The following is a 27431-nucleotide window of genomic DNA, read 5'->3' on the forward strand; positions in this document are numbered from 1 at the left end:
AAAAAAAAAAAAAAAAAAAAAGTGTGTGACAGTTGATACACAATTACACACACACCACATATACTCATGATCTTTGGTCTGGAGATGGGGTTCAAGGCAACTAAATTCAAGTGAACAAGATGCTGAGTGGGTGGGGGTGGATATCTGAATTTCTTTGCTCCCCCTCCCCCAGCACTGACGATGATGCAAGTAGCCATTAGAAGGAGCTGTAAGGAGGTGGGGACAACAGTATATGCATTGAAAGGAGAAGTTCAGCCCAGGCATGGTGGCTTACACCTGTAATCCCAACACTTTGGGAGGCTGAGGTGGGCAGATCACCCAAGGTCAGGAGTTCAAGACCAACCTGGCCAACATAGTGAAACCCCATCTCTACTAAAAATACAAAATTAGCTGGGCATGGTGGTGCATGCCTGTAATCCCAGCTACTCAGGAGGTTAAGGCAGGAGAATTGCTTGAACCTGGGAGGCGGAGGTTGCAGTGAGCCGAGATTGCGCCATTGCACTCCAGCCTGGGCAACAGAGCAAGACTCTGTCTCAGAAAAAAAAAAAAAAAAAATGTACAAGCATGAGAAGGCAAAAGGAGTTACTAGAGGCCACACTTGCTTCTCTGGCTCTCAGGAACTTGAGAAAATTTCATCCCTGATCCCATTCCTTAACCCACTTTACCCTACCCACAACCTGCTTAAAAAAAAATGTAATTAAAAAAAAAGTCTTGGGAGGCCAAGGCGGGTGGATCACAAGGTCTAGAGATTGAGACCATCCTGGTCAACATGGTGAAACCCTGTCTCTACTAAAAATACAAAAATTAGCTGGGCATGATGGCGCACACCTGTAATTCCAGCTACTCGGGAGGCTGAGGCAGGAGAATTGCTTGAACCCAGGAGGTTGTGGTGAGCCGCGATCATGCCATGGCATTCCAGCCTGGGCAATACGAGTGAAACTCTGTCTCAAAAAAAAAAAGAAAAAGAAAAAGTCAGTTCTTGTTTGGGCCCATTTATTGTTTATTTTGAATAGATAATACAGTCACGTTTCAAAATTCAAAATGTACAAAAGGGCATAAGTGCTAAGAGCCTTCCATCCCCTGCCCCCAACCTCCTGGTTCCCCTCCCAGAAGTAATCAGTGTTATCCATTTCTTCTGAATGAATAGATGTACATAAGCAAACATGTATTTACATTCTCCTCCTTTCTAAAACACAAATGGGAAGTGTGCTATACACATTTCTGTGTCTTGCTTTTTTCACTTGAAGATTATTATATATTAGTATATAAAGACATACAATTATTTTTTAGCTGCATAGTATTGTAAGGCTGTATGAGAATTGATTTAACCAATCCTTTAGGGAAAAACGTTTCTGTTGTTTCTCAACTCTATTTCTTTGTCCCCATCCCTAATCCAGACCTCAGGAGGGATAGCAGTGACGAGGGGAGCCCAAGCATGGACCAGGCCAGACCCCTTCCCATTAGGCCAGGCCCCTCCCTGCTGCCACCCAGGGCCCAGCTCATTTGCATGCCTGAATGTGACTGGACAGCCCCTGGCTGGGTGGCTGGAGTTCTAGGGGCTTTGGCTTCTCACCTTTGATGCCCACCCTTGGTTTCCAGCCTCCCAAACAGGCTGTTGCAGAATACAGAGCCCGGGCACAAAATGACTATTCTTCATTATCATTGAACCCACAAAACCACTTGAAATTCTAACTTAAGCTGCTTCTGTCACGATGACCATCCTCCTCTAGAGAGCACAAGGCAGGCAGACACAAATGTGCAGAGGGAGCTGTCCTGAAGCACGCCCTGCCCCAGGACAGAGATGGGAGCAACTCCTACTCCCAATAAGCAACAGACACAAGGGACACACAAGGATTGGCCACTCCAGTTAGGTGTCCCATTGCATCTTTGAGACTTCCACAGGGCTGGAGAGGAGACTGAAGTTGATTAGCAACTGAGGGCTGGGGGAGCACCAGGGGCTGGGAGGTAGGGATATCCTGTCAGGCTTCAGGAGAAATTGCAGGATGGAAGAGAAGGCAGGAACAGGAGGAGGAGGACGCAGGTAAGAGGGAGGAAGAGAAGGAACCTGGATGAGAGGGAATGTGAGCAGAAGCATCCCTTCCAGCTCAGCTATGGACTTGCAGGACTGGTAACCCTACCATGGGGTCTCCAGGGAATCATCCCCTTTTAGAGTCCTTGGAAATGGCCTAAAAAGATTTGGAAAAGACAGACAGCAAAAAAGGGAACTATCTAGGGAAGCCCTCGGCCACAGCTCCAGGCTCCAGGCTGGGCCATGCCTCACCTCTCTAGATGGGAACTCAGCACAGCTGGCATCCACAAGGGATGTGAGGGAGGGCAGTAGAAGAAAGAGTTCTGGTGCAGGGGAGAGGAAACCAGGCTGCCAGCCCAGTGCCCAGCTGCTCCCCATCCCTCATGCCCTGGCCCTGGAGCCCTTGGCCACGTACCCCATCCCAGGGACTGCCTAGTTGTGAGAGAAGCCCCCATGGGAGAAGGCAGGGAGGTCAGGGGCACAGGCAGCAGCCTGGGGCAGGCAAGCCAGGGGGTTGACCTCACAGGCCCCAGCATCCTGGTCCTCTCGGAAGTAGATGGAGTCGGCAGAGTAGAAGGAGGGGTCTTCGTCAAAGAAGTTGTAGGGTCGGAGGAAGAAGCCCATGCCGTTCCCCACAGTCACTGTGTTAGGAATGTCCTCTGCATGTGGGATGTGCAGACAACCAGCTGTCACCCAGGCCACCAAGTCCTAGCAGGGGAGAAGGAAGAGGATCATGAGCTCTGGTTTTGCTGAGGATGTGCCCTGCCTCCCACAGTGATTTTGCAGACAGGGAGTCACCTCACCTACCCACATGTTCTTAGTTCGTCAGGAAAAATGTGAAATCATAAAGTTTTTTCTTTCTTTTTCTCCTTTCTTTTCTTTTCTTTTTTGACAGAGTCTCGCTGTATCACTCAGTCTGGAGTGCAGTGGCATGATCTCAACTCACTGCAATTATCGCCTCCTGGGTTCAAGCCTCAGCCACCCAAATAGCTGGAATTACAGGTGTGTCCCACCACACCCTGCTAGTTTTTGTTTGTTTGTTTTGAGACGGAGTTTAGATCACGACATTGTCCAGGCCGGAGTGCAATAGCGTGATCTGGGCTCACTGGAACCTCCACCTACTGGGTTCAAGCAACTCTCCAGCCTCAGCCTCCTGAGGGATTACAGGCATGTGCCACCATGCCCAGCTAATTTTTGTATTTTTAGTAGAGATGGGGTTTCTCCATGTTGGTCAGGATGGTCTTGAACTCCCAACCTCAGGTGATCCGCCCACCTCAGTCTCCCAAAGTGTTGGGATTATAGGTGTGAGTCAACATGCCCAGCCTCGTTTTTGTATTTTTAGTAGAGATGGGGTTTCACCATGTTAGTCAGGCTGGTCCCGAGTTCCTGACCTCAAGAGATCCACCTGCCTCAGCCTCCTAAAGTGCTGGGGGTCCACCTGCCTCAGCCTCCTAAAGCGCTGGGATTACAGGCATGAGCCACTGCACCCGGTCAAAGTTTCATTCTTAGTGGATTCTGAAGATCCCTGAGGAATCTGGCTCTGGAGGCAGTGAAGGGGCTCATCTGGTCCCCCTGACTCCTCCCCTCTCCCACCCCCAACTCCATGCTCACCACTGCATGCAACTGACCTGCCCTGCAATGGTCTCATTGTTGATGAAGTCAGTGAAGTCCACAGTGGGTGTCCAAGGGTCATTCAAATTGTAGATGCTGGTGCTACTGGGATCCTCCTCCTTCCTCTGGGTTACCGCCATCTGGTACCTACAGGAGTTTTTTATTAGAGCTACAAGGTCATCAACTGTGCCACTGCCTGAAGCTGCACCGAAGAGTGAATACAAGTGGGAAATGAGCCCCAAAGTCTTGGAGTCTTGAGCCTCTGGATCATTCTCTGTCCAGTCCTCATTGCCTGTTTCTGCCTCTCTCTCTCTCTCTCTCCTCTGTAGAGTTTCCCCATTTGTCCTCTCTCCTGTACCTTAAACATCAACTGGCCCAGCAGACTTCAGGCAGGAATGTTGCTCATCCGTCCATCTGGATCAGAGCATGATGCTGAGCCTTGGCCTTGGAACCACACATATGGACATGGCCTGTTTCCCATCCTAGGTCAAGTTCAGTATCTCAAATGCCTCGATTTTAGGGAATCCTCCCTCCAATCTGTGTTCCTAGCTCACTGTGTTTTTCCTCCAACCTTTCATGTGAACGTTTTTGTTTGTTTGTTTTTTTGGAGATGGACTTTCACTCTTGTCACCCAGGCTGGAGTGAAATGTCATGATCTCGGCTCACCGCAGCCTCCACCTTCCGGGTTCAAGCGATTCTTCTGCCTCAGCCCCCCAAGTAGCTGGGATTACAGACATGCGCCACCACCCCTGGCTAATATTTGTATTTTTAGTAGAGACAGGGTTTCTCCATGTTGGTCAGGCTGTCTTGAACACCCGATCTCAGGTGATCCGCCTGCCTCGGCCTCCCAGAGTGCTGGGATTACAGGTGTGACCCACCGTACTCGGCCCAGGGAGCGTTTTAAACATAAGGAAAAGTTGGAAGAATTGTATGGTGAACATAAACATACTCACAGTCTAGAGTCTACCATTAATATTTTCCTAGATTTCCTTCAATGCCTCCTATCTCAGCATTCCTCCACCCACCCTTTAGGCTTTGTTTTGAGTGACAACAGATTGTGGCCACAGGAATGTGTGTGTATGTTTGTGTGTACCTGTAGGAGGTGGAACAGTGTAGAGCCCTTCATCCAGTCTGCCTGCCCCACTCCCTCCTGACCGCCAACCACTCACCTCCCCCAGCTGAAGCCTCTCTCCATGGAGCTGTTCTGTGGCAGCGGCTCTCCAGCAAAGCTGTGCACCTGGATGCGGTAGCCCCGGGGTGACCCCACTTGTTGCTGTGGTTGCTGGCCAGGTACAGGTAGCGAGGGATGGCGCCTCCCACCAGGAAGGTGGCCTGCTCCTCTGTCTCCAGCAGCTTCTGGGTCACCTGCAGCCTCTGCATCTGGTGCTCAGGGCTCCAGGGCACATCCATGGGGACAAAGGCCATATCCTCGGCCCAGACCCAGTTCTCCAGTCCTGCTCGGGGTAGGGTGGGGGAGGGCCTGTCATGCAACTGCCCTTGCTCCTCTGGACTCTGCCCCCACCTGGCTTCAGAGTGGGGGCCAAAGAGCAGGTCAGAACTGAGTGTGCCCTGCTTCTCTTCCCTCTCCCCAAGATACCTGCAATCCTTCAGCCAAAGCTGTTGACCTATAAATTAAAATATTTCATCATGGATTTCATTCAATTTCACTCATTCATTCTTTCAGCATTCATTAGCAGAGAGGACTGTACTCGCCCCTGGAGACAGAGATGAATGCGCATCATCCTTACCCTCTCGCTTTCCACGCAGACAGGCAAACCACTGACTGGCCTGTCCTGTGAGAGGAGCATGGCCTAGGCAGCTTCTGGGTCACAGTAATACAGGTGCAGGCAGGAAAAGGGGGCCCTTCTGGGCCACTTTTTAGCCTGGCCTTAAAGGACATTACCAAAAGAGATGACATGGAAACATTCTAAGGAGAAACAAAGCATAAGCAAAAACGAGGATGCCTGACTGTAACATGTCCAGGGACGTGGAGTATCGCGGGGCAGCTGTGCGGAGCATGGCCAGGCAGGTTGGAGCTGCGCTGTGGAGGACAGAGTGTTGAGGGGGTTCTGTGGACAGGATCCCACAGGCAATGAGGAAAGTGAGAACTGAGTGTAGGGTAGGCTGGTGTGCATGGGAGGCCCTCTGGGTGCAGAGTGGCTTTTGGATCTGAGAGCAATAAGAGTGGAAACAGCAGAGAGAGGACATGCAGGGCATGGCAGTGTGACCCGGCGAGATATTGCAGGTGCAAAACAGGGAAAAAAAAAAAAAAAAAACACCTGATGATGGACTCAATGTGGGGAAGGACAGTGAAAAGACAAAGATGAAGACTCCAAGCCATCATGTAGCCTTGCCTCTTTCTGTGACCAGACTCCAGAATCTATCTGGAATGCTCCACGGGATCCATGCGACCCCTCACACTTAAGTGAATTGTGCCCAGAGAAAGAAGGAAAATCAGAAAGGAGGAGGGTCCATCTCCAAAGGAAATGTGCAACCTAGAATGTTCCATGTCTGACCTGCACATGCCAGGGACTTGGTAGAATGCAAAGAGATCCTCCAACACACCAGCAGCACAGGCCAGACACAGAAACGAGCTGAGAAGCAGAGGGCTGCCTCCCAGCAGCAGAGCCCAGATCAGTACAAGGGAGGGAAGAGGGCAATGGGGACCCTCTTCCTGCCTCCTGCCTCAGCTTGGCCATTTCCCAAGATCTTCTGATGAGGTCACGTGCAGGAAGGCTGCAGCTTTGCACCCAGGCAGTGAGCTAAGATCCAAATAAAACTCAGCAGCCAACTCTTTCTCATCCAGCAAAAGGGGAAGCATAAAAATCCACATCTTTCTTTCTGGGATAATATATATAAAACCCAGAGCAAATGGAACCAACTTTCCAGCCCTTCTTCCAGAAGCCTTCTCCCCACCAAAATGCCTTACCTGCTACATCCAGATCCACTTTGAAGTGGGCGCTATGGGTGTGGACTGTGCCCAGGGTGTGCTCTGCAACTTGGTTCCCGTACTTCCCAGTAGCACCAAAGAGGAATGCTGAGCTGATGTAGCCTGTGGTATGGAATCTGAATTCTATGGCCCCACTGGGGTGGAAGACCATATCCCACACATAGTCATAGTTGAGCATAGTGGACACAGATCTGACGACCAGCACCGTTTCCGCAAGGCCCCCAAAGTAGTAGGAGTAGAGATTTGAGTGGTGCCGCCGCAGGGGGAGGCCCTGGTTTTGCTCAAACACACAAAAGGCATCGCGTATTGTCCTGGGGGTCTGGGACTCCAAAAGGAAGTGCCAGTCCACGTAGGTGGCCAGGTAGGGGCAGTCCACCCCACGGGTAAGGGACGTGGAGTACTTGCCCATGCCAAAGCTTCCATCCACATAGCGGGTCACCATTGCTGCTGGGGAATTTCCACCATAGATGACCAAGGCCTCTTGGAGGCTGATCTCATAAGCTAGTCGTTCTCCCTGGAAGCGAACGTCAAAGATCCTTGGGCCACTGTATGCTCCGAGGCCAAAGGAGAAAGTCCACAGTGAGGAGGTCACTCGACTTTCCTGGACACTGAAGCGGGGACCCTGGGGATAGAACTGCAGAGGGGGAGCCGGACCCGGGGGCACAGGGGACTTCAGGGACCAGGACCCACCTGTGCCATTGTCTGGGATCAGCACCACGTTCACCAGGCCGGCCTCAAACTGGGCCTCCAGCTGGGCCAGGCTGTCATAGTAGCGGCCTTGATAGAACACCTTCCGGATGCTCCAGCGGGCAGGGTCCAGGGCCTTATGGTCCACCAGCAGCTCCAAGCCCACATGGTGGAGGAAGATCCCAGCCCCTGAGATGTTGTAGTAGAGGCCAAACCAGGTGGCCCGGTCCCCTGACTGTAGACCATGGGGAGCCGTGGTCATTGTCACCAGGTTCCGTCCCCGGGGCTTGTAGAAGCAACAGTGGTGCAGAAGCCCAGAAGCCTGGGGCAGCTCTCTGTCGAAGATCATCCGGTCTATGTCCAGGTACTCTCGGAATAGCACGGGGCGGCGGTGATAGGGCAGGGGGCCTCCATGACGCTCCACGGTCACATCCCGCATGTAGGAGGGGTGAGGCAGCGGCCCCACCACCAGCTCACTCACGTTGGGCTGGGGTTGTCCACCAAAGAGGACGATGGCCAGTGCCTCCCGGGCAGGTGGGGGGCTCCCCCTGTCCAGGTGGGCCAGGGCTGCCGCCTTGGGAGGCAGCTGCAGCTCCACTGAGAAGACACAGTTGTCCGAGGGCCGGGCCTGGGCTGCATCCACCAGCCCTGGCCCCAGCCGCTGGGTCAGAAAGCGCATCACAGCTGTCAGCTCCTCTGGGCTCAGGTCTGCAAACAGCTGGCTCTGGCTAGGGTGTGGCCAAGGCTGGGCACTGGGAAATATGGAGGGGCAGTGGGGAAGCTGGCTGGGTTCACCCCCATCTCCACCCCTGCCCACTAGCAGGACACAAACCAACGCAAAGATGGTGATGACAGCGAGAGCGAGGAGCACCAGGATGGTCTTCTGGTTCATTTTCCAGTGAAGACGGATAGCAGATTCAACCAAAGGAGAGCAATGTATTCTCAGGCCAGCAAGACGGGGGCTCTGATGGTGGCGGGGGGCGCTCCTGGACTCTGGCTGAGGTTCCCAGTAGTCAGATGCCTGGGACTAAGGGTGGGAAGGACACAGGGAGGCTGGGGCAAGGGGGCGGGGTGGCCAGAGCCGGAGGCGGGTCTGAGCAGCTGTGATTTCCACAGACCTTACATGGTTTTGTCTTCCATGCTCCAAATCAGACTCTACGCTGTGGGTCAGGGTTGGAGTTGGGGAGAGTTGAGGCTGGGGGGAAGGGGAAGGAAAATTTCGAGATAATGCAGCCAGCCAGCCTGAGCATGAAAATGCAGCTCATCCCGGGAAGGGAGGGGATCTGTGCAGAGCAGCCTCGCTTGCCCTCAGCCCAGCTTCTTCCCCAACCCCCGACTTAGTCAGGGCCAGATGTTCTTTCCTGTAACTTCACACTATTGTTCTCCTTCCAAAGACCCCCCCACCCCCTGCCCCTTTTGCTTTCCAAACAACATTCCTTGGCCAGGTCTATCCCCATTACCCTCTGTCTTCCGTCGTCGCTAAGTTCCCTGGCCAGAGTCCTTAGTATTCTCTGGAAAACCCTAGACACTTAAAATGTCAAACAATAAATTCAAGTAAAATTCCTCTCATATTTTTTATTATAAATTACATATAACATGTTTTCCAAAATTCTATCTGCTTTTCTTTTTGAATGCACATGCATAAAGAAATGTCTCCTATAATGTGAACGCCAGCTCTTTCTTAGTAAGATTTGTGGTATTTTTGCCTGAATATTTAAAAATCATTTTTATAATTTAACATTTTAGAAATGAACAGGAAGTACGAATTAACCAAAGGGACGGATGGGGGTTTACCGTGAGAGGAACATTGAGAGGGTGGGAATCTGGGCAGCAGGTGTGGTAAAAGCACATGAACAGAAGGTGGAAACAGAGAAAGGTACCTGTGCCTAACCACGGCCCCCAACACCCTCAGGATTAGAAGCCATGGTAGGAGAAAGGGGGCAAGTCTGGGACACAGGCTGCCAGGTTGGGGAGGCAGGCCACGGGATTGACGCTGCAGAGCCCAGAGTCCTGGTCCCTCTCAAAGTAGACGCTGCCAGGGGAGAAGATGGAGGGGTCCTCATCAAAGAAGTTATAGGGTCGGAGCAAGAAGCCAACTCTGTTCCCCAGAGTCACTGTGTTGGGGATGTCCTCCGCATGGGGAATGTGCAGGAAGCTGGCTGTGACCCAAGCCACCAGGTCCTGCAGGAAGAGGGAGGAGCTGGAGGACTATGGAAGCAAGACCCGAAGAACCACCCTTAAGCCACAATCCCAGCCTCCAGCCTCAGCCTGGCTTCCACTCAGCCAGGCTTGTGCCTATACAAGAGGAGCAACCAACATGAGCAGCTGTGTGGGGAGACAGGGAGCCAGTGTCCCAGAGCCAATCTCACCCCAGGAGGGATGACCTGTGTTGGTCATCAGAAAACTGCATGGCCTCTGAACCTGTGAACTGGAAATTAGCCACTCCCCCTAACCTATGGCTAGAGGCTGGATAGCCAAGATGCCATGCCCACAGGTGTCCCTTTCCTCCATCCCTAGGGCAACCAACCTCTCCTAAGAGGGTTTCATTGTTGATGAAGTCAGCAAAGGCAACTGTGGGTGTCCAGATGTCATTCTGGTGATAGATGCTACTGCTCTGTGACTCCTCCTCCTTTCTCTGGGTCACCACAAGCTGGTATCTGACCAGGAATCGTTGTCAAGAAGGTGGTGTTGGAAAATGCCAAGTGCCTTTACTGGCCCAGAAGTCCCTTACATCAGATTCTGTGTGAGACCTCTTCCCACTGTGTATCTAACTTGGGTGTGAGGGGAGGTACAGGGATGAATGGTAGCCATGGGCAGGGAGTTGGAGTCTCCAAGGGCTGGGGTGGGGGAGGGACAGTCCTTCCCTTCCACCCAGTCCCGGGCCCTCCTCACCTCCCCCAGCTGAGGGCCCTCTCCATGTCACTCTCCAGGGGCATGTGTATGCCAAGGGGGCTGTGGATCTGGATTCGGTACCCACGCTGGTGATTCCAGGCATTAGTCTGGTTGCTAGCCAGGTAGAGGTAGCGGGGTAGGGGACTTCCCAAGGAAAAAGCTGCCAGGTCCTCCTTTCCCAGGACCTGCCGAGTCAGCTGTGGGCGCTGTAGCTGGTGCTCTGGGTTCCAGGGGGCGGCCACAGGTTTAAACACCACATCTTCAGCTACCACCCAGTTTTTCAGCCCTGCCAGGGTGAGGGAAGGAAGATGAGTTCCATACCAGGTAAGGTCTCTGGGCCAGATCCCTGTCTTTTCCATGATGTCCACTGCACTGGTGTGACAAAAGGCAGAGAGCATCAGAGCGCACTGCGCTGGAAGCCAGGAGGTCTGGGCAAGCGAAAACTCTTATCTTCTTCCCACTTACCCTGTCCAATAGGGTAGCCACTAGCCATATGTGGCTATGAAAATTAAAATTCGTGGCTATGAAAATTAAAATTCAGGGCCAGGTGAGGTGGTTCATACCTGCAATTCCAGCACTTCGGGAGGCTGAGGCAGGTGGATCATGTGAGCCCAGGAGTTTGAGACCAGCCTGTGCAACGTGGCAAAACCCTGACTCTACAAACAACAAAAAAATCAGCCAGGCATGGAGGTGCATGCCTGTGGTCCCAGCCACTTGGGAAGCTGGGGTGGGAGGATCGCTGGAGCCCAGGAGGTTGTAGCTACAGTGAGCTGAGTTCACACCACTGCACTCCAGCCTGGGCAACAGAGCAAGACCCTGTCTCAAAAAAAATAAAATAAAATAAAATAAAATCAGTCCCTGACACTAACCACATTAAAAGTACCCAGTGGCCACACATGGATAGTGGCTATTGTTTAGAGTCACAGGACAAATATAGAACATTTCTATCCCTGTAGAAAGTTCTATTAGCAATGGACTACCCAACAGTCCCTAGACTAATTTGCTTCGCAGATTCATTTTCTGAATCCCTACACTGGGCATAATTAAAGCTGTTCCATGGCTGTTGCCAATAAACAGAAAAGCACATGCAGTTGACTGGTGACATTCTTTTAACTATGAAAGGGATAATAATATTTGTCTTGGACAAGCTAGCTGAAAAACTGACTCCCGAGCCGGGTGTGGGGGCTTGTGACTCGGGAGGCTGGTGGCAGGGTGGTGCAGATCCTTCGAGCCCAGGTGCTGGAGACCAGCTGGGGTAACAGAATGAAATACTGCCTTAAAAAAAAAATAAAAAAGGCCGGGCGCGGTGGCTCAAGCCTGTAATCCCAGCACTGTGGGAGGCCGAGGCGGGTGGATCACGAGGTCAAGAGATCGAGACCATCCTGGTCAACATGGTGAAACCCCGTCTCTACTAAAACTACAAAAAATTAGCTGGGCATGGTGGCGCGTGCCTGTAATCCCAGCGACTCAGGAGGCTGGGGCAGGAGAATTGCCTGAACCCAGGAGGCAGAGGTTGCGGTGAGCCGAGATCACGCCATTGCACTCCAGCCTGGGCAACAACAGTGAAACTCCGTCTCAAAAAAAAAAAAATAAAATAAAAAAAATAAAATAAAATAAAATAAAAAAGGCTGGGCATGGTAGCTCATAGTACTTTGGGAGGCTGAGGTGAGTGGATCACTTGAGACCAGGAGTTCAAGACCAGTCTGGTCAACATGGTGAAACCCCGTGTCTACTAAAAAAATTAGCTGGAGGTGGTGCATGCCTGTAATCCCAGCTATTCTGGAGGCCGAGGCACAAGAATCGCTTGAACCTGGAAGGTGGAGGTTGTGGTGAGCTGAGATTGTACCACTGCACTCCAGCCTGTGTGACAGTTAGACTGTCTCAAAAAAAAAAAAAAAAAAAAAAAGCTGGGCGTGGTGGTGTGTGCCTGTTGTCCCAGCTACTCAGGAGGTTGAGGCAGGAGGATTGCTTTAGCCCAGGAGACTGGGACTGCAGTGAGCTGTGATAGCACCACTGCACTCTAGCCTCGGTGACAGTGAGACTCTGCCTCAAAAAAAGAAAAGAAAACCCAATCCTTTCCCATGGTCCCCCACATACTCCTCCCTGCTCTGAGGCTTCACTTTTGATCTCAGCAAGGTAGGAAGTACTGTCAGTCTTTTTCAGAAGCAAGCATATTCACACCTTTGTCTGGGAGCTCCTTAGAATTCTACAGCATCCATAACTTGCATTGCCTAACTCAGCACTTGGCCACACACTTTCTGCAGGTCTGGACTGTTAGTTCCTTTAAATGAGACCTATATGAAGACACTTGGCACAGGAGACACTGCTGACGCTGGTGCCTCTGAAGCCATCCTGTGCACTGGTGCCTGACACAGCCTCTCTGGCCCACAGCAGCCGCCCATGCTAGGGATCCAATAAATGTTACTTCCCAAAACAAGGCTCTTTAATGCCAAAGATGCTGAAGAAAAACTTCCAATCAGAAGACAGTCAAAATCCAAGTAAGTCAAAGAATAATCTAGTTAATATGATCATTTCAAACATGCTATTAGTCCTCCCTGCCCTCCAGCCCACTGCGACCATAGTGCAAGTGCATGCACACAGACACACACAGGCACACACATGCCATGAGGATGAGGAAACATTGCGCAAGAAATACAAGTTTAGTTTATGTTGCATTATACTTGGGCAGTCACTTTCTGTCCCATTTCCCCCCACCTTCCTTAGTTTCCCTTAAAATGGAGAGGGTCCAGTGAGATTTTCTTTGTGGATCTAAATGTCTGTGATTCTCAAGTTTTTCTGTCCTTGACAGTCTGTCAGGAACAGCAAGTAGTCTGTGCTTTGAGCCCTTTGTGCTTGAAAAATCCCTTTCCATACCTGCACCAAGCTGTCTGCCATGTCACCAGAGTCAGGAGATGACAGGAATGAGATGGCCCTCCCAACGAGGAGTGGCCCTATCCTGGGGAACAACCCCAGCTATAGTACCCTCCCCTTCCCAAGCCCCCAGGTCCACCCCCACCCTGAAGACTCTGGATAGACTGCTTCCGACCTCAGCTCAGATCCCTGCTCTCCCCACCCCCACTGGCCCTCAGAAATAGGAAGAAGCAAAGTGCTCCAACTCCAGCCCCACTGGGCCTCTGATAGGGCCAGTTCACCTACCCAGTGTCACTTGAGGCTAAGGCAATCATGCCCAGCATTACATTTAAACTAGTTTCACAATCACAGCAAGTCAGAAGGGCTGGGAGGGGGAATACCTTTCACCTTTTGCCAGATACCCAGTAGCCCAGTACCAGGCTGACTGCACTGAATATGCTCATAGTCCCTGCTCTGTTGCCACTAGAGCTGTGGTGCTGGAACACCTCACTCTTGCCACTCAAGATCTCAGCTTGACCAGGGAGATTCCCTTCCTTTCCCTCTGCCCACCCCACCCCAACCTCCATCCTCATCCACTCAGCACTCACCTGCCACATCCAGATCCAGCTTGAAGTGGAAGGCATGTGTGTGCACCGCTCCCAGCACTTGCTCCCCCACACGGTTCCCAAACAGGAGGCCCTGCTCTCCCCCTCTCAGGAAAGCGGTGTTGATATAGCCCGTAGCATGGACCCGCCCTTCAAGTGCCCCATTTGGGTAGAACGCAAAGTCCCAAATGTAGTCATAGTTGCCCACAGACGACACAGACCTGACCACAAGGGCTGAGCTGGCCAAACCACCATAGAAATGATTTTCAAGGTAATTGTGGTGCCTTCGAAGAGGCAGTCCCTGGGCTTCCTCAAATACACACACAGCCCCCGGGAGAAGCTGGACTGTCCCTTTGCCCACTAATATATGGATGTCCACCATTGTGGCTTGATAGGGGCAGTCCACTCCCCGCACCAAGCCTCGGCTGTTACGGCCAAGTCCATAGCTGCTATCCAGATAGCGAGTCACCATTGTCTTGGGTGAATCAGCACCATAGATAGACAAGCACTCCTGGACACTGACTTCATAGGCCACTCGCTCACCCTGGAACCGAACATCAAAAACCCTCAGGCCGCTGAACACCCCATGGCCAAAGGTAAATGACCAGAGGGAGGATACCACCAGATTTCCTTGCACACTGTATTGGGAACCCTGGGGCGAGAACTGCAGAGGGGGAGGAGGACCTGGGGAATTCCGAGGCCTCAGGGATGACGCCCCATTTGGTGGGGGTAGAGGGACTCTAACCACTTCCAACCGGCCAGACTTAAATTCCTGTTCCAACTGGCCCAAGTCTGCATAGTAGCGCCCAAGGTAGAAGACCCGCTGGACAGCCCAGTGGGCAGGGTCCAGGGCCCCGTGGTCCAGTAGTAGCTCCAGCCCCACAGGGTGAAGGAAAATACCAACACCTGAGATGTTATGGTAGAGGGCTATCCAGGTAGCTCGGTCCCCCGAGCGCAAGCCCCGAGGGGTGGCATGCAGAACTGCCAAGGTAGAGCCATTGTAGTTGAAGGCGGAAGCCAGGAAGATGGGTGCCTTGGGTAGCTCCACCTCTTTCAGATGTGTCCACATCTGCATAAACTCAGCTCTCAGCAGCGGGCGACGGTGATAAGGCAAGGGCCCACCATGACGCTCCACAGTCACATCCCGCATGTAGGAGGGGTGAGGCAGCGGCCCCACCACCAGCTCACTCACGTTGGGCTGGGGTTGTCCACCAAAGAGGACGATGGCCAGTGCCTCCCGGGCAGGTGGGGGACTCCCCCTGTCCAGGTGGGCCAGGGCTGCCGCCTTGGGAGGCAGCTGCAGCTCCACTGAGAAGACACAGTTGTCCGAGGGCCGGGCCTGGGCTGCATCCACCAGCCCTGGCCCCAGTCGCTGGGTCAGAAAGCGCATCACAGCTGTCAGCTCCTCTGGGCTCAGGTCTGCAAACAGCTGGCTCTGGCCAGGGTGTGGCCAGGGCTGGGCCCTGTGGGATACAGAGGGGCAGCGGGGAGGCTGGCTGGAACCACCAGGGCTGGTCAGCAAAACATAGGCCAGGGCAAAGATGGTAATGAGCGACAGTGCCAGGAAAGCCAGGACTATCTTGAGATGCATGGCGGATGCTGAGAGCTGAAATCAGAGTTCTAACAGCTGCTCCTTCCAGTTACTGACATCAAGTCCAGGTTTATATTCACTAGGATGGAGAGAGATGGAGAAAACTCCACCCCATGGGTTGGACAGGAAATTTCTGACCTTGTTTTATATAATTCTGTTCCAATTTTCTGTCCTGTGGTTTGGCCCAAGGCACTACTTCCACATGCACAGCCTCTTCCTCGCCCCTGAACTCCCACTGGTAGCAGTCAGTACCAACTACTGATTTCCATCATTTAGACCAGATGAGAGGGAATCAGAGTTAACAATGCTGACCTCCAGTTTCCACCCAGAATGGGTCTCAGGAAGAGTACAAACCTCAGATGCCCAATTAAGTTCTGCAGCCTGCTTGCAAGCACTAAACTGTACATTTTCCTACCTCCTGGCAGGAGCTGCATCCCAAAGCTCCAGGATGCACTGCCTTGTTCAGCAGTAAGCACTGAATTCTGCCTGTGGCCTAATGCCAAGCCCTTAATTTGTAGTCTCAGGCCTTTTCCATCCAGAGGAGTGGCTGAGGGCCTGGGCTTAGTAATCAGGTTTGTCCACCAATCCCAGTTCCCTAAGCTGTGTAACCTTAGCGGAACTACTCGTCCTGAGTCTCAGTGTCCTCATCTGTAACAAATGGATACAACCACTCTACAGATTCCTTAAGATTAAATGTCACCATGCACATCAGGAACTTAACAGCCTGGCCCAGGGGAGGCACTCACAAACTGCTGGCTTTTGGTAGTCATCTCTGAAACACAACATAGCAGCTGCCTTCCACTGCTCAAGACCTTAGACTCTTTTTACAGAGACCACGAGGGGATCACTGGAAACCAGAAGGCTACTTGCAAGGTGGAAGTTGAGGAAACTTTATTTCAGAGGGAGACAGATTCCTAGGCAGCCCTCCAAGTAATGTGAAAAGCAAAACTAGGAGTCTCCTCAAGAAACTTAAGACATTATTCAGGGAGGATTCATATAAGGTAAAGAAAATGACTGGGTAGGACATGCCTTGAACCAGTTCATTCCCTACACACGGAACTATAGCAGCCTCTACTGGCAGTTCATGGGTATCACCGGGGAAGGAAGGAACAAGGATCTGAAAGTAGGGAGAGAAGGCAGCTTAGGTCTGGGAAGAACTAACTTTCCAGTAATTCAGACTGAACACAAATGAAGGACCAACCCTTGCTTGGTAGGCAGAAGCCTGAGTCTTTCCACTATACTGGGGAAAAGATTCGGCTTGACTGGCATCAGGACACACGACAGGATGGCTAGGTGTCCATGGAGGTGGGTGTCCAAACGTGCACACGTGAGCATGAGTACGTCCTGAGCCACCGGAGCACTGCACCAGGGTCTGCAGCTTTAGAAAGAGGTCAAAGTACCTGTATTTTTAATAATTTCTTGACATGGTAAAAGAATTTTACATTACGATCCAAGGGTGGTAGGGTGAGGAGGGGCAGCAGCGGAACAATCCAACAAACAGAAAGGGAAACTGAGGAACACATGGTGGGAGGAGGGAAGGGTTTCAGCTGGAAGGGATCTGGAGGGTGGGCGGGGGCACTGCCCAACTAAAATGCAATTGGTTTGTTACTGAGTACTATTCGTGGGAAGACAGCACCCTGACTCCTTCTCTACAGAATATTGGGAGTAAAAAAAGCCAGGTGGAAATATTATTGGGGGTTGGAAGACAGAGACAGGAAGAATAAAAGTCAGAAACAGACACTGAGAGTCACGGGCAGGCTGACTGCAGATATCAACTCTCCAGCAGTGGTGGAATAAAAGAGCTGGGGCCTGATGGGGATTAACACAAAAGCTGTTAACAGTTAAGTGGTATCTCTGGAAGATTCAAGAGACAGGAGGCAACTCTTCTATAGTTTTCACTTGCCTAGCGCATTTCCACATACACAAACATGTATATGCATGTGTGTGTGCACACACACATACACATCAATGACTGCTTTCCATGGAGGCCCAACACTACATATATAAGAGAGTATTTCCTGAAAGGAAAGCCCAACATGAGCAGCAGCATCTGGACCTCACACTTGCAGACACCTTCACCACAACTGACAACTGCGTGGGAAAAGGCAACCAGGAGTCAAGAGGACCAGCTTTTGCAATAATGACAAAAAGGGCTGAGTCAGAGAGGGACAGGCCTTCTCCTAGTCCTCTGCTTCTCATCTCTGTTCTCCACCAACTCACCCTGGGTACCAACAGGCTACAGTATCAGGAGGGAGGACAGGCCCAAGATGTTTGTCTGGGTAGACGACAACTAAGACAACCATCACCTCCTGAAAGGTATGTGACAGGGATCATGGAAAGAGAGGGTATGTTAGGCAATGGAGTAGGAGGGTGTGTGTGCATGTCTGTATGGGTGTATACATGCATACACATATGTGCATGTGAAAACCCCCATTATAAAAACATCTGAAGGAGCTTGGGAATTGACTGAAGGCCTAAGGTGTTTCTCGTCATGATCAAGATTCAAGGTGGGATGTACACAGATGTGAAGCCCTAAGTCATCACCAGGGCAACTTGGGAGGATCCAATGCCCATAGAGGAAAGACAGTAACCTCATGTGAGGAAGAGTTGGTCCCCCCTGCCGCCACCCCAGTTCCTCAAAAACACCTGGCACTTTTCCTCCAATTCCCTCAGCTTTTAACCAACTAATCATCAAAAGGAAGAAAACATAAAGCCCAAGACACAGGAGGGAGAGGAGAGTGGAAACACAAGTATTTTTGTGCCAACATCCTGCACACACAAACCTGGAGTTCTCCAGAAATTAGGACAGGTTGGGTGTGGGGTATTAGGGAAGGAAATAGAAGAGTTCCTGAGGCCTGAAAAAAGAGGTAAACACATCACAGAACTAGATGAGAGCTTCATTAGACTCTAACTAAAAACAGAGAGGTGTGATTACTATTTCCAGCCAGCTTCCCCATCACGATAGTCATGTAACAAACCAAGGCAATGTCGGTCTTGAGCCAGACTCACAAAGTCCCCTGGCCCTGGCCCTGGCCTCAGTACAGAGTCTCTGCATTGCTGCTCCGGGGCCGTTTGATCTTCTCGATATTTTTCAGGATCATGTCATGTAGAGTGACCTGGGAGAAGAGGAATCAGGGGAATCACACATCTGTACAGCCTTACCTCACCAAGAAAATGAGAGACCCCCCCACACAAATCCCCAAGCAATCATTTGCATACAGTAAGTCCTTAATGTCATCAATAAGTTCTTAGCAACTTTGACTTTAAGCAAATCAAAGTACAGCAGGCAAACAAACCAAGTACAGAAAGTCCCCAAATAACATAGTTTCAAATAACGTCACTTTGTTCAATGTCATTTTGTTACAATGCAAATGAAAAAAAATCTTGGTTTTGATATACATCATTTTTAAAGTCTCAGTTTCTAAGAACCTATGGACAATGTTAAGTGAGGACTTACTGTAATTCTTTTTTTTTTTGAGACGGAGTTTCACTCTTGTTACCCAGGCTGGAGTGCAATGGCGCGATCTCGGCTCACCGCAACCTCCGCCTCCTGGGTTCAGGCAATTCTCCTGCCTCAACCTCCTCAGTAGCTGGGATTACAGGCACGCGCAACCATGCCCAGCTAATGTTTTTGTATTTTTAGTAGAGACGGGGTTTCACCGTGTTGACCAGGATGGTCTCGATCTCTTGACCTCGTGATCCACCCGCCTCGGCCTCCCAGAGTGCTGGGATTACAGGCTTGAGCCACCGCGCCCGGCCGTGACTTACTGTAATTCTAATCTCACTTGAGCCTGCATTCAGGGTGGCAGCACCACCTCTCTTACACTACAACTGGGTGTAAATGGGTATTTCCAAGGCCCCAGTGTCTAATAACAACATGTATTGTGCCCTAAACATAGTGAGAATTGCACCAAGTCCTTTAATGTGTTATCTCACTTACTTAAAAAAACAAAACAAAACAAAACAATTTTGTGCAGTAGGTACTCTTCAGTCCCCCCCCCCACCCCTTTTTTAAAATCGGAGTTACAGTATTGTTGCCCAGGCTGGAGTGCAGTGGTGCAATCTTGGTTCACTGCAACCTCTGCCTCCTGGGTTCAAGCGATTCTCCTGCCTCAGCCTCTGGAGTAGCTAGGATTACAGGCGTCTGCCACCACGCCTGGCTAATTTTTCTGTATTTTTAGTAGAGACAGGGTTTCACCATGTTGGCCAGGCTGGTCTTGAACTCCTAACCTTGTGATCCGCCCACATCGGCCTCCCAAAGTGCTGAGATTACAGGTGTGAGCCACCATGCCTGGCCTCTTCAGTCCCATTTTAAAGAAGAAATTGAAGTTTGAGCTTGCACAATTTGCTCCAGGTCACACAATACAGGTAGACCTGGTTGCAAACCTAAGTCTGTCTGACTCTGACACCCACATCTTAACCATACTATATTGCACACCCCTCCACTCAGGTAGAAGGAAGCGAGATACCCTGCTAGATGACTTCATGCTTCTCAACATTGAGTTCATGAACAGAATTTGGTCTACTCATTTTACCTCAGACCCTCATCTTTGCCCTTCAGAGAATTTCAATATTCTCAACTAAGAGAAACCACAGCAACTATGGACAAGGATTGAGGTTACTCACATATTGATTCCTCAGCTCTGATATGATGAGCCTAAGGCTGATATATTCTTTCTCATCGATCTCTGTCACGGTGCGGCGATAGTCCTCCTGCAAGGAGGGTAGAGGCAAAAGCTAGTCCCCGAGGCCCAGCTGCTCCCAGACAGCCCCTTTCCAGTAGTAGTCACTCTTCACTATGCTGCCACCTCCACCCTCAGGCCACAAACCCCTTACTTACCACATGGGGATATTTAGCTATTTTAGAAACCAATTTGGCTCTTGTAATATAATATCTGGAAGGAGAGAGAAGAGGAGGAAGCTGCAGGAGACCCTTGATGATGCCCACCACCTCATCAGCCCCCAGTGCCTGGGCCAAGCCCAAGCGGCCCTACCTAGAAATCTGGTCCAGATAAGATGCAGCTTCACTCTCAACAGTTCTTAGTTCTGCAACTGTTTCCTCCTAAAACAAACAAACAAACAACAGGTGCATCAAAAGCCATGTCATCCACAGCAGCCCCAGAGAAGAAAGATAAGGCAGGAGAGATGAGAGTATCTCTCCCAAACCTCTCTTCCTAGTTCATGATGCAGGTATATTACCTGAATGGACACCCCAAAGTTGTTTCCATCTTCTATCCTGGGAATCAGGAGCTGTACCCACATTTTGACCTGGATGCCAAAAAATATATGAGGACCTTTGCCTGAAGGCTGAAGCCATGAAGTACACAATTCAGACTGCTGGGGCCAGATGCCAGGAACAGAGAAGTCAAAATACCTAGTCTGGCCAGGCACGGTGGCTCACGCTGGTAATCCCAACAAATTGGGAGGCCAAGGCAGGTGGATCACCTGAGGTCAAGAGTTTGAGACTAGCTTGGCCCACCATGGTAAAACCCTGTCTCTACTAAAAATACAGAAATTAGTTGGGTGTGTTGGCAGGTGCCTGTAATCTCAGTTACTCGGGAGGCTGAGGCGGAAGAATCCCTTGAACCCAGAAGGCAGAGGTTGCAGTGAGCCAAGATGGCAACACTGTACTCCAACCTGGGTGATGGAGCAAGACTCCATCTCAAAACACACACACACACACACACACACACACACACACACACACACACACACAAAACCTAGTCTGTCAATTCCCATACCACCCCTACACCCACTGTTTTTTGTACTTCAAGTGGGGTACTTGGGGCTGGCCCATAGGTCACTAGCCTGTGCCTCACCGTGTTACATTTTTCAATCAGCAGCCGGATCTCAGGTTTCACTTTCTCAATAATGTCCACCAGCTGCTGGTTGCTTTTCAGCATCCCATTGGGCATGACAAACACCTTGGTTCCTGGCAGAGATATGAAGGTCAAACGATCAGGGAAGAGGAAAGGACACAGCATCCCCTACTTTTCTCTCATTTTCCCTATACCTATCACATGCTATGACCTCTGCCTTCCATTTGTCACAATCCTACCATGACACCACTATTAGAATCAATGAGAATGCATGGAACAAAAGAACAACAGATGAGCATCTAAAATATGACAAAAGCCTTAAACTCTCTATTTATTGGAAAACCAGGTTTAGAGCACTAAATAATTAGCAGGTTTGGAGGAGCTGGGAATGCTACTTCCGGGAAATAAGATTAGATCTTGCTTCCTGGTCAGGAGAACACCAGATCCATCTTGCTTCTCAGGGCTGCAAGTCAGGGGTGGGGTGAGGGGAGAGGAGGTAAGGGTGGCTCTTACCTTGGAAGGCTTCTTCACACTCATCCAACCTTCGCTTCTTATAAGTGGGCTACGGATACAAAGAGGCAGGGATAAGCCTGCTTTTGACACCCACATCTCCATCACAAGATACCCTTCAAACAAGTTTAATCCCTTCCTCAGCCTCATAGTTTGTGTTATTAATTGCTGTACAATTTCCTAAGTACATATAAAGCTTTAAGAAAAGGTTCTTGGCCGGGCGCGGTGGCTCACGCCTGTAATCCCAGCACTTTGGGAGGCCGAGGCGGGTGGATCACGAGGTCAAGAGATCGAGACCATCCTGGTCAACATGGTGAAACCCCATCTCTACTAAAAATACAAAAAATTAGCTGGGCATGGAGGTGCGTGCCTGTAATCCCAGCTACTCAGGAGGCTGAGGCAGGAGAATTGCCTGAACCCAGGAGGCGGAGGTTGCGGTGAGCCAAGATCGTGCCATTGCACTCCAGCCTGGGTAACAAGAACGAAACTCCATCTCAAAAAAAAAAAGAAAAGGTTCTTGGAGGCTGGGTGCAGTGGCTCATACGTGTAATTCCAGCTCCTTGGGAGGCCCAGGTGGGTGGATGACCTGAAGTAAGGAGATCGAGGCCAGCCTGGTCAACATGGCAAAATCCCATCTCTACTAAAAATACAAAAAATTAGCTGGGCGTGGTGGCAGGCGCCTATAATCCCAGCTACTTGGGAGGCTGAGGCAGGAGAATCGCTTGAACCTGGGAGGCGGAGGTTGCAGTGAGCTGAGATCACACCACTGACCTCCAGCCTGGGTGACAAGAGCAAAACTCTTCTCAAAAAAAAAAAAAGAAAGAAAAAGAAGATTCTTGGGCTGGGCGCCGTGGCTCATGCCAGTAATCCCAGCACTTTGGGAGGCCGAGGCATGCGGATTGCTTGAGACAAGCCTAGGCAATGTAGGGAAACCCCATCTCCCACAAAAAATACAAAAACTAGCTGGACATGATGGCATATGTGCCTGCAGTCCCAGCTACCTGAGAGGCTGAGGTAGGAGGATGGCTTGAGCCCAAGACTTTGAGGCTGCAACGAGCCGAGACTGTGTCACTGCACTCCAGCCTAGGTGACAGAGCCAGCCTCTGTTCCCCCTCTAAAAAAGAAAGAAAATGTTCTTGCCACAAAGCAAATTATGCTCTAGTTGGGAAGACCTATCTTTCCAGAAACACAATATATTAAGCATTATAAAGAATAAGAAAAAAGAACCAATCAAAGCAGGGAAGATAATTAAGGGAATATGTACAAATCTGCTGGTTCTACAAAGGAGCACATTATTCAGTCAACAGACATGTATTTAGCAACTGCCATAGACCAGGATCAACGCTAGGTGCTGGGAATACAAAGATTAAAATAGTTCCTTCCAGCTGGACCATGGTGGTTCATGCCTGTAATGGCAGCACTTTGGGAGGCCAAGGTGGGCGGATCACTTGAGGTCAGAAGTTCGAGACCAGTCTGGCCAACATGGTGAAACCCTGTCACCACTAAAAATTAAAAAATTAGCCAGGCGTGTTGGTGTATACCTGCAATCCCACCTACGCAGGAGGCTGAGGCGGGAGATCACTTGAACCTGGGAGGCAGAGGTTGCAGTAGGTCAAGATCGTACCACTGCACTCTAGCCTAGGCAACAGAGTGAGACTCTGTAAAAAAAAAAAAAAAAAAAATAGATCCTGTCTTCCAGATATACAAGTTCCATTAGTGAGGCAGTACTATAGACTATAATATAGTATCATCAGTGTTCTAACAGCATGTGGACACATGACTGATAAGAACTAGGTGTTAAAAATGCAGAGCAAAGACTGTGATTGCAGTTATACAGCAAGAACAACTTTGTATCCCATAATACTACTCAGGACATAGAAAAAAGATAAGTAAAGTCTTCTTCAGAGCCATGGGAAAATCCGGGTAACCTGATGAAGCCAGTTTTATTTGAAACTCACTCTAACACTGAGTAGCATTAGCATATTAACTTCATGTCATAAATGAAACTCAGGGTCTAAAGGGAATATACTAGAGGCCCCATGCAGTGGGTCACGCCTGTAGTCCCAACTCTGGGAGGCCGAGTTGGGTTGATTGCTTGAGCTTAGGAGTTGAGACCAGCCTGGGCATTATGGCGAAACCCCATCTCTACAAAAAATACAAAAATCAGCTGGGCATGGTGGCACACTCCTGTAGTCCCAGTTACTTGGGGGGCTGAGGAGAGAAAACAGCTTGAGTCCGGGAGGTCAAGGCTGCAGTAAGCAGTGCTTGAGCTGCCACACTCCAGCCCGGGCCAAAAAAAAAAAAAAAAAGTGACACTCTTTCTCAAAAATAAATAAATAAATAAGAAATAAAAAGAGGGGCCAGGCGCGGTGGCTCAAGCCTGTAATCCCAGCACTTTGGGAGGCCGAGGCGGGTGGATCACGAGGTCAAGAGATCGAGACCATCCTGGTCAACATGGTGAAACCCCGTCTCTACCAAAAATACAAAAAATTAGCTGGGCATGGTGGCGCGTGCCTGTAATCCCAGCTACTCAGGAGGCTGAGGCAGGAGAATTGCCTGGACCCAGGAGGCGGAGGTTGCGGTGAGCCGAGATCGCGCCATTGCACTCCAGCCTGGGTAACATGAGCGAAACTCCGTCTCAAAAAAAAAAATAATAAAGAAATAAAAAGAGTACACTAGAGTCATGGTGTCTATAACAGAGTCCTAGTTCCCAGGTCCAAATCCCACTGTTCCCTCTGTACATGTTAAACTGACAAAGAAAGAGAGGACAGAGGACCTACTGCTCAAGAACACAAAGACAAACATAGGACACTTACAAACATAGGACACTTACACCATCCAGTCCATCATGGCTATTGGTGAGAAGAATGGGGTCAGGGACTGGGAGATTCATGTCAGAGTGAATCTGAGTTAGGTCATGGATGTTTAAGATTGGTTCCTGAAAGACACCCACCCCAAAACATTAATCTTTTCAAGTTGAACAAAGAAGTATTTGATTTGAAGGGCAAGAAATGAAAGTGCTTTTACAGTTTAAAAAAATAAAAAGAAGAATCAACACACAATTTGTCCCACTTGACAGTAAAACCAGGGCCAAAAAAATTGGGGAATTTGAGGAAAGAAAAGGGTCTCTCACCTTCAGAAAACTATCAAGTTCTAATAACTTCTTTGGGAAAAAATTTGCCACCAAGTCTTCTGCCTAAAGAGGAGGGAAAATACAGCTGGATTAGTATCTGTGGGAAGGTCTCTCTCTATATAGGTATCTCCTCTTTGGGAAACTCTCAATTAACCAACACCCATTTTTCTATTTATTTCACTCACCTCACTTGTGATCCGCTCCCTGAAAGAATCAACCTAAAATTAACAAAGAGAGCAACTGAGTACCTGGTGACAGAGGTAAGGGCAGGATAGAGAATCCCAAATCCAACTGTCTTTCCCTCACCTTGTAACTGTAATAAGAAGCTGAGAGGCCCCCAGACTGCAAATACTTTATTTTTTTGAGGACCCATTTTTCCATCTCAGGAGAAGGACGCAGGGCTTGAGGGCAGCACCTGCTTGTCTCCTCTCCTCTCCCTCCCTGTGTCTGAAGCTGTCTGAATTTCATAAGCAGACAAAAGACAGGTAGTTAGGGGAGATGTGAGCTCACAAACGTGCCAACCCCCACCCAGACCTGGCCTATGATACGAGGCAGAGCAGCCACCAAGGGCAGGGGCAGTGCCCAGGTACATTGCTGGGCTGGGAGATTTCCAGCTGTCACCGGCCTAAAGCCCTGAGTCCAACACGTGTCCGCAGAGGTGTCCCCCGCACTCTTCATCATCAGACGCGGAACAGAAAGCCATCCTATATTTTCTTCTCCCGCGAAGCCGACCCCGGGAGCTGGGGGCTGGGCTGAGCCGAGCGGAAGCTCAGAGCTGGTATCCCCAGGGAGACAAAGACGCCATGGGGAGTAAGAAGCCGTTCAGACTGCTGGGGGATCAAAGCTAGGGGCAAAAAGGCCGGACCGGTGCCGCTACCTTGAGCTTCACTTCCTGATCCACCTTCAGCAACGAGGCCATGGCCGGGCCGGGCCGTGTCCGATCCGCTGGACACCGGAGGCGCTGTGGACTCCGGGGAGGGGGCAAGAGGTACCTGCGGAATCTCGGCTGACCTCGGGACCCGGCCGCCCTCGCTGGCTCACTCACTGCTCGCTCGTTCCCTCCCTCCGTGCCGTCCGCCCGCCCGCCGGCAGCCTGCTGCCTGGTCGCACTCTCGCTCGCTCTCCCGGCTTTCGCCGCTCACGCCGGAAATCGCGTCACATCCAATCGCCGAGACTTCTGCGAGGTTGTGCACGTGCCCTGCGCAGCCGCGATGAGAGTCGGCTTTGGACGCTCCGGGCTGGGTTCACAGGGTCCGGGGCAAGAGTCGGATAGGGGTGAAGTGAAAGGGTGAGCGGTGGGCAATGGTGCACTGAGAATTGAGCCTTCGAGAGACTCGGAAACGGTGTGACCCTCTGTTGGCCCGGAACTCGCTTTCACCGAATGGCATTTCTCAGCCGCTGCAGTCCCGAGGACAACGCCGTCGCGCCCCAGTGACGTAGGCTCGGGGAAGTCGGGGACCCGGGTACTGGGTTCTCGGGGTGTAGTCCCTGATTCCCGCCGCCTCCGCCGAGCCTCAGGTGTTTAGGCTAGAGCGGAAAAGACAAGTGCCGTTATATCCAGCTTTCCTGGTACATATCTCTTGCACTGATTCTCGTAAGCTTCCAGACCTCAAAGATACTATCTAATGGGCACATTGACGGCCAGAGTAGGGTAGGGCTTGTCCAAGGCGTTTCCAGTGCATCCTGTGCCAGAACCCATATCTCCTAACTTCCACGGCAATGCTGTATCTATTTTTCTAATGGAAGCTTGAGACTATACCTCTTCATTCACCCATTCATTCGACCTCTCGACATTGGATATTTAGTTCGATAAAATGGGCCAGGGCACTGTCTCAGAACCTAGAAATATGTGAGTCACATATGTAGGCTGGAATCTTCTAGCAGCTACGATTAAAAAGTAAAAGAAACAACTGAACATTTTAGTTATGTATTTAACCCAATTTATCCAAGTATTTCAACAAGTAATCAACATTTAAAAAATTCAGATCTTATGCATTCTTTTCTCATACCAAGTCTTCAAAAGCCAGTGCATATTTTATACATAACTGCACATTACAATAAGGCAACACCACATTTGCTGTCAGTGGTCACTAGCCACATGTGGTTGGTGGCCTCTGTATTGAACAGCACAGCTCTGAGAAATCAAAGGCAAACAAGACTCAACGTGGCTGGTTCCATGGGGCATAATATTGGAAAAACACCAGAAAGTAAACTGACAAGGTAACTGCAAAATTTGATAAATGTTAGGAAACAAGTGGCAGACACGAAAAATACCAGAGATCTATTTTAGATAGAATGGCCAAGGAAGGCCTCTTTGAACAAGTGACAAGCTGTAATCTAAAGGATATAAAGAGGTTAGCATGGGAAGAGGGAGAAGAAACTTGAGAGGTCTAAGTGCAGCTCAGGTAAATGCTCTAGGGAAGGAAAGAGATTGTCTTATTGTTTTGAAGACAAAGACCAGTGCGCTGAGGGTGAGAAGGGTTGTTAGCAAACAATCTAGATTAAGTGCAAAAGAAGCTCATCAGATTTATATTTTGGGGTCGCTCTTGCTGTTGAACATTTATCCTAGTCTGCCCACCCTACTGTGCTATCCCCTGTCTTGACATGAGGTAAATAGACAATTAAATGGAATGAAGCACAGAACATTGACTATGGCCTTTGGAATCAGAGACCTGGGCTTCAAATCCCACCTCAACTCCTCACTAACTGGAATCTTGAGCAAATTATTGAAATGCTGAGTCACAATTCCCTAAT

General features: G+C 50.2%; 3 protein-coding genes across 5 annotated transcripts in view; all 3 read right to left on the reverse strand.

Annotated features, from left to right (window-relative positions):
• Positions 1-8612, reverse strand: part of AOC3 (amine oxidase copper containing 3) — a 25475-nt gene extending 16863 nt beyond the window's left edge. The window contains 5 exon segments of the mRNA XM_017509365.2: positions 2549-2737; positions 3658-3787; positions 4810-4894; positions 4897-5094; positions 6570-8612. Coding sequence (XP_017364854.1) covers positions 2549-2737; positions 3658-3787; positions 4810-4894; positions 4897-5094; positions 6570-8169 — 2202 coding nt within the window. The 5' untranslated portion in view covers positions 8170-8612.
• Positions 8613-8832: 220 nt separating this feature from the next.
• Positions 8833-15944, reverse strand: AOC2 (amine oxidase copper containing 2). 3 transcript variants are annotated; one of them, XM_017509366.2, is made up of 4 exons: positions 13628-15944; positions 10170-10455; positions 9805-9934; positions 8833-9458 (listed from the first exon to the last, which is right to left on the reverse strand). In XM_017509366.2, exons 1-4 carry the CDS (start codon positions 15213-15215, stop codon positions 9192-9194), a joined length of 2271 nt encoding a protein of 756 aa, XP_017364855.1. In that variant the 5' UTR covers positions 15216-15944; the 3' UTR covers positions 8833-9191. The 3 variants fall into 3 exon arrangements, with proteins under 3 accessions (XP_017364855.1, XP_037587569.1, XP_037587570.1); XM_037731641.1 differs by having other exon boundaries at positions 8833-9485; XM_037731642.1 differs by lacking the exon at positions 9805-9934.
• Positions 15945-16084: 140 nt separating this feature from the next.
• On the reverse strand, positions 16085-26443 carry PSME3 (proteasome activator subunit 3). Its single transcript, XM_017509379.2, has 11 exons — positions 25555-26443; positions 24863-24895; positions 24678-24740; positions 24378-24482; positions 21548-21596; positions 21035-21147; positions 20415-20483; positions 20210-20277; positions 20056-20110; positions 19842-19928; positions 16085-18331 (listed from the first exon to the last, which is right to left on the reverse strand). The coding sequence occupies exons 1-11, from the start codon at positions 25594-25596 to the stop codon at positions 18251-18253; spliced, it is 765 nt and encodes a 254-aa protein (XP_017364868.1). The 5' UTR covers positions 25597-26443; the 3' UTR covers positions 16085-18250.
• Positions 26444-27431: the final 988 nt, after the last annotated feature.

Source organism: Cebus imitator, unplaced genomic scaffold (genome assembly GCF_001604975.1).
Source record: "Cebus imitator isolate Cc_AM_T3 unplaced genomic scaffold, Cebus_imitator-1.0 Scaffold415, whole genome shotgun sequence".
Classification (NCBI taxonomy): domain Eukaryota; kingdom Metazoa; phylum Chordata; class Mammalia; order Primates; family Cebidae; genus Cebus; species Cebus imitator.

Bases quoted from the DNA above. Each gene is read 5' to 3' on its own strand.
- AOC2 (XM_037731641.1), bottom strand. From the start codon at position 15,215: ATGCATCTCAAGATAGTCCTGGCTTTCCTGGCACTGTCGCTCATTACC. The intron at 10,456-13,627 runs GTGAGTGCTGAG...TCACCCTGGCAG, and splicing joins GCTGGATCTGGATGTGGCAG to GGCTGAAAAACTGGGTGGTA. The intron at 9,935-10,169 runs GTGAGGAGGGCC...ATTCCTGGTCAG, and splicing joins AGGGCCCTCAGCTGGGGGAG to ATACCAGCTTGTGGTGACCC.
- PSME3 (XM_017509379.2), bottom strand. From the start codon at position 25,596: ATGGCCTCGTTGCTGAAGGTGGATCAGGAAGTGAAGCTCAAG. The intron at 24,896-25,554 runs GTAGCGGCACCG...TGTTAATTTTAG, and splicing joins ATCAGGAAGTGAAGCTCAAG to GTTGATTCTTTCAGGGAGCG. The intron at 24,483-24,677 runs GTGAGAGACCCT...GGTGTCTTTCAG, and splicing joins AACTTGATAGTTTTCTGAAG to GAACCAATCTTAAACATCCA.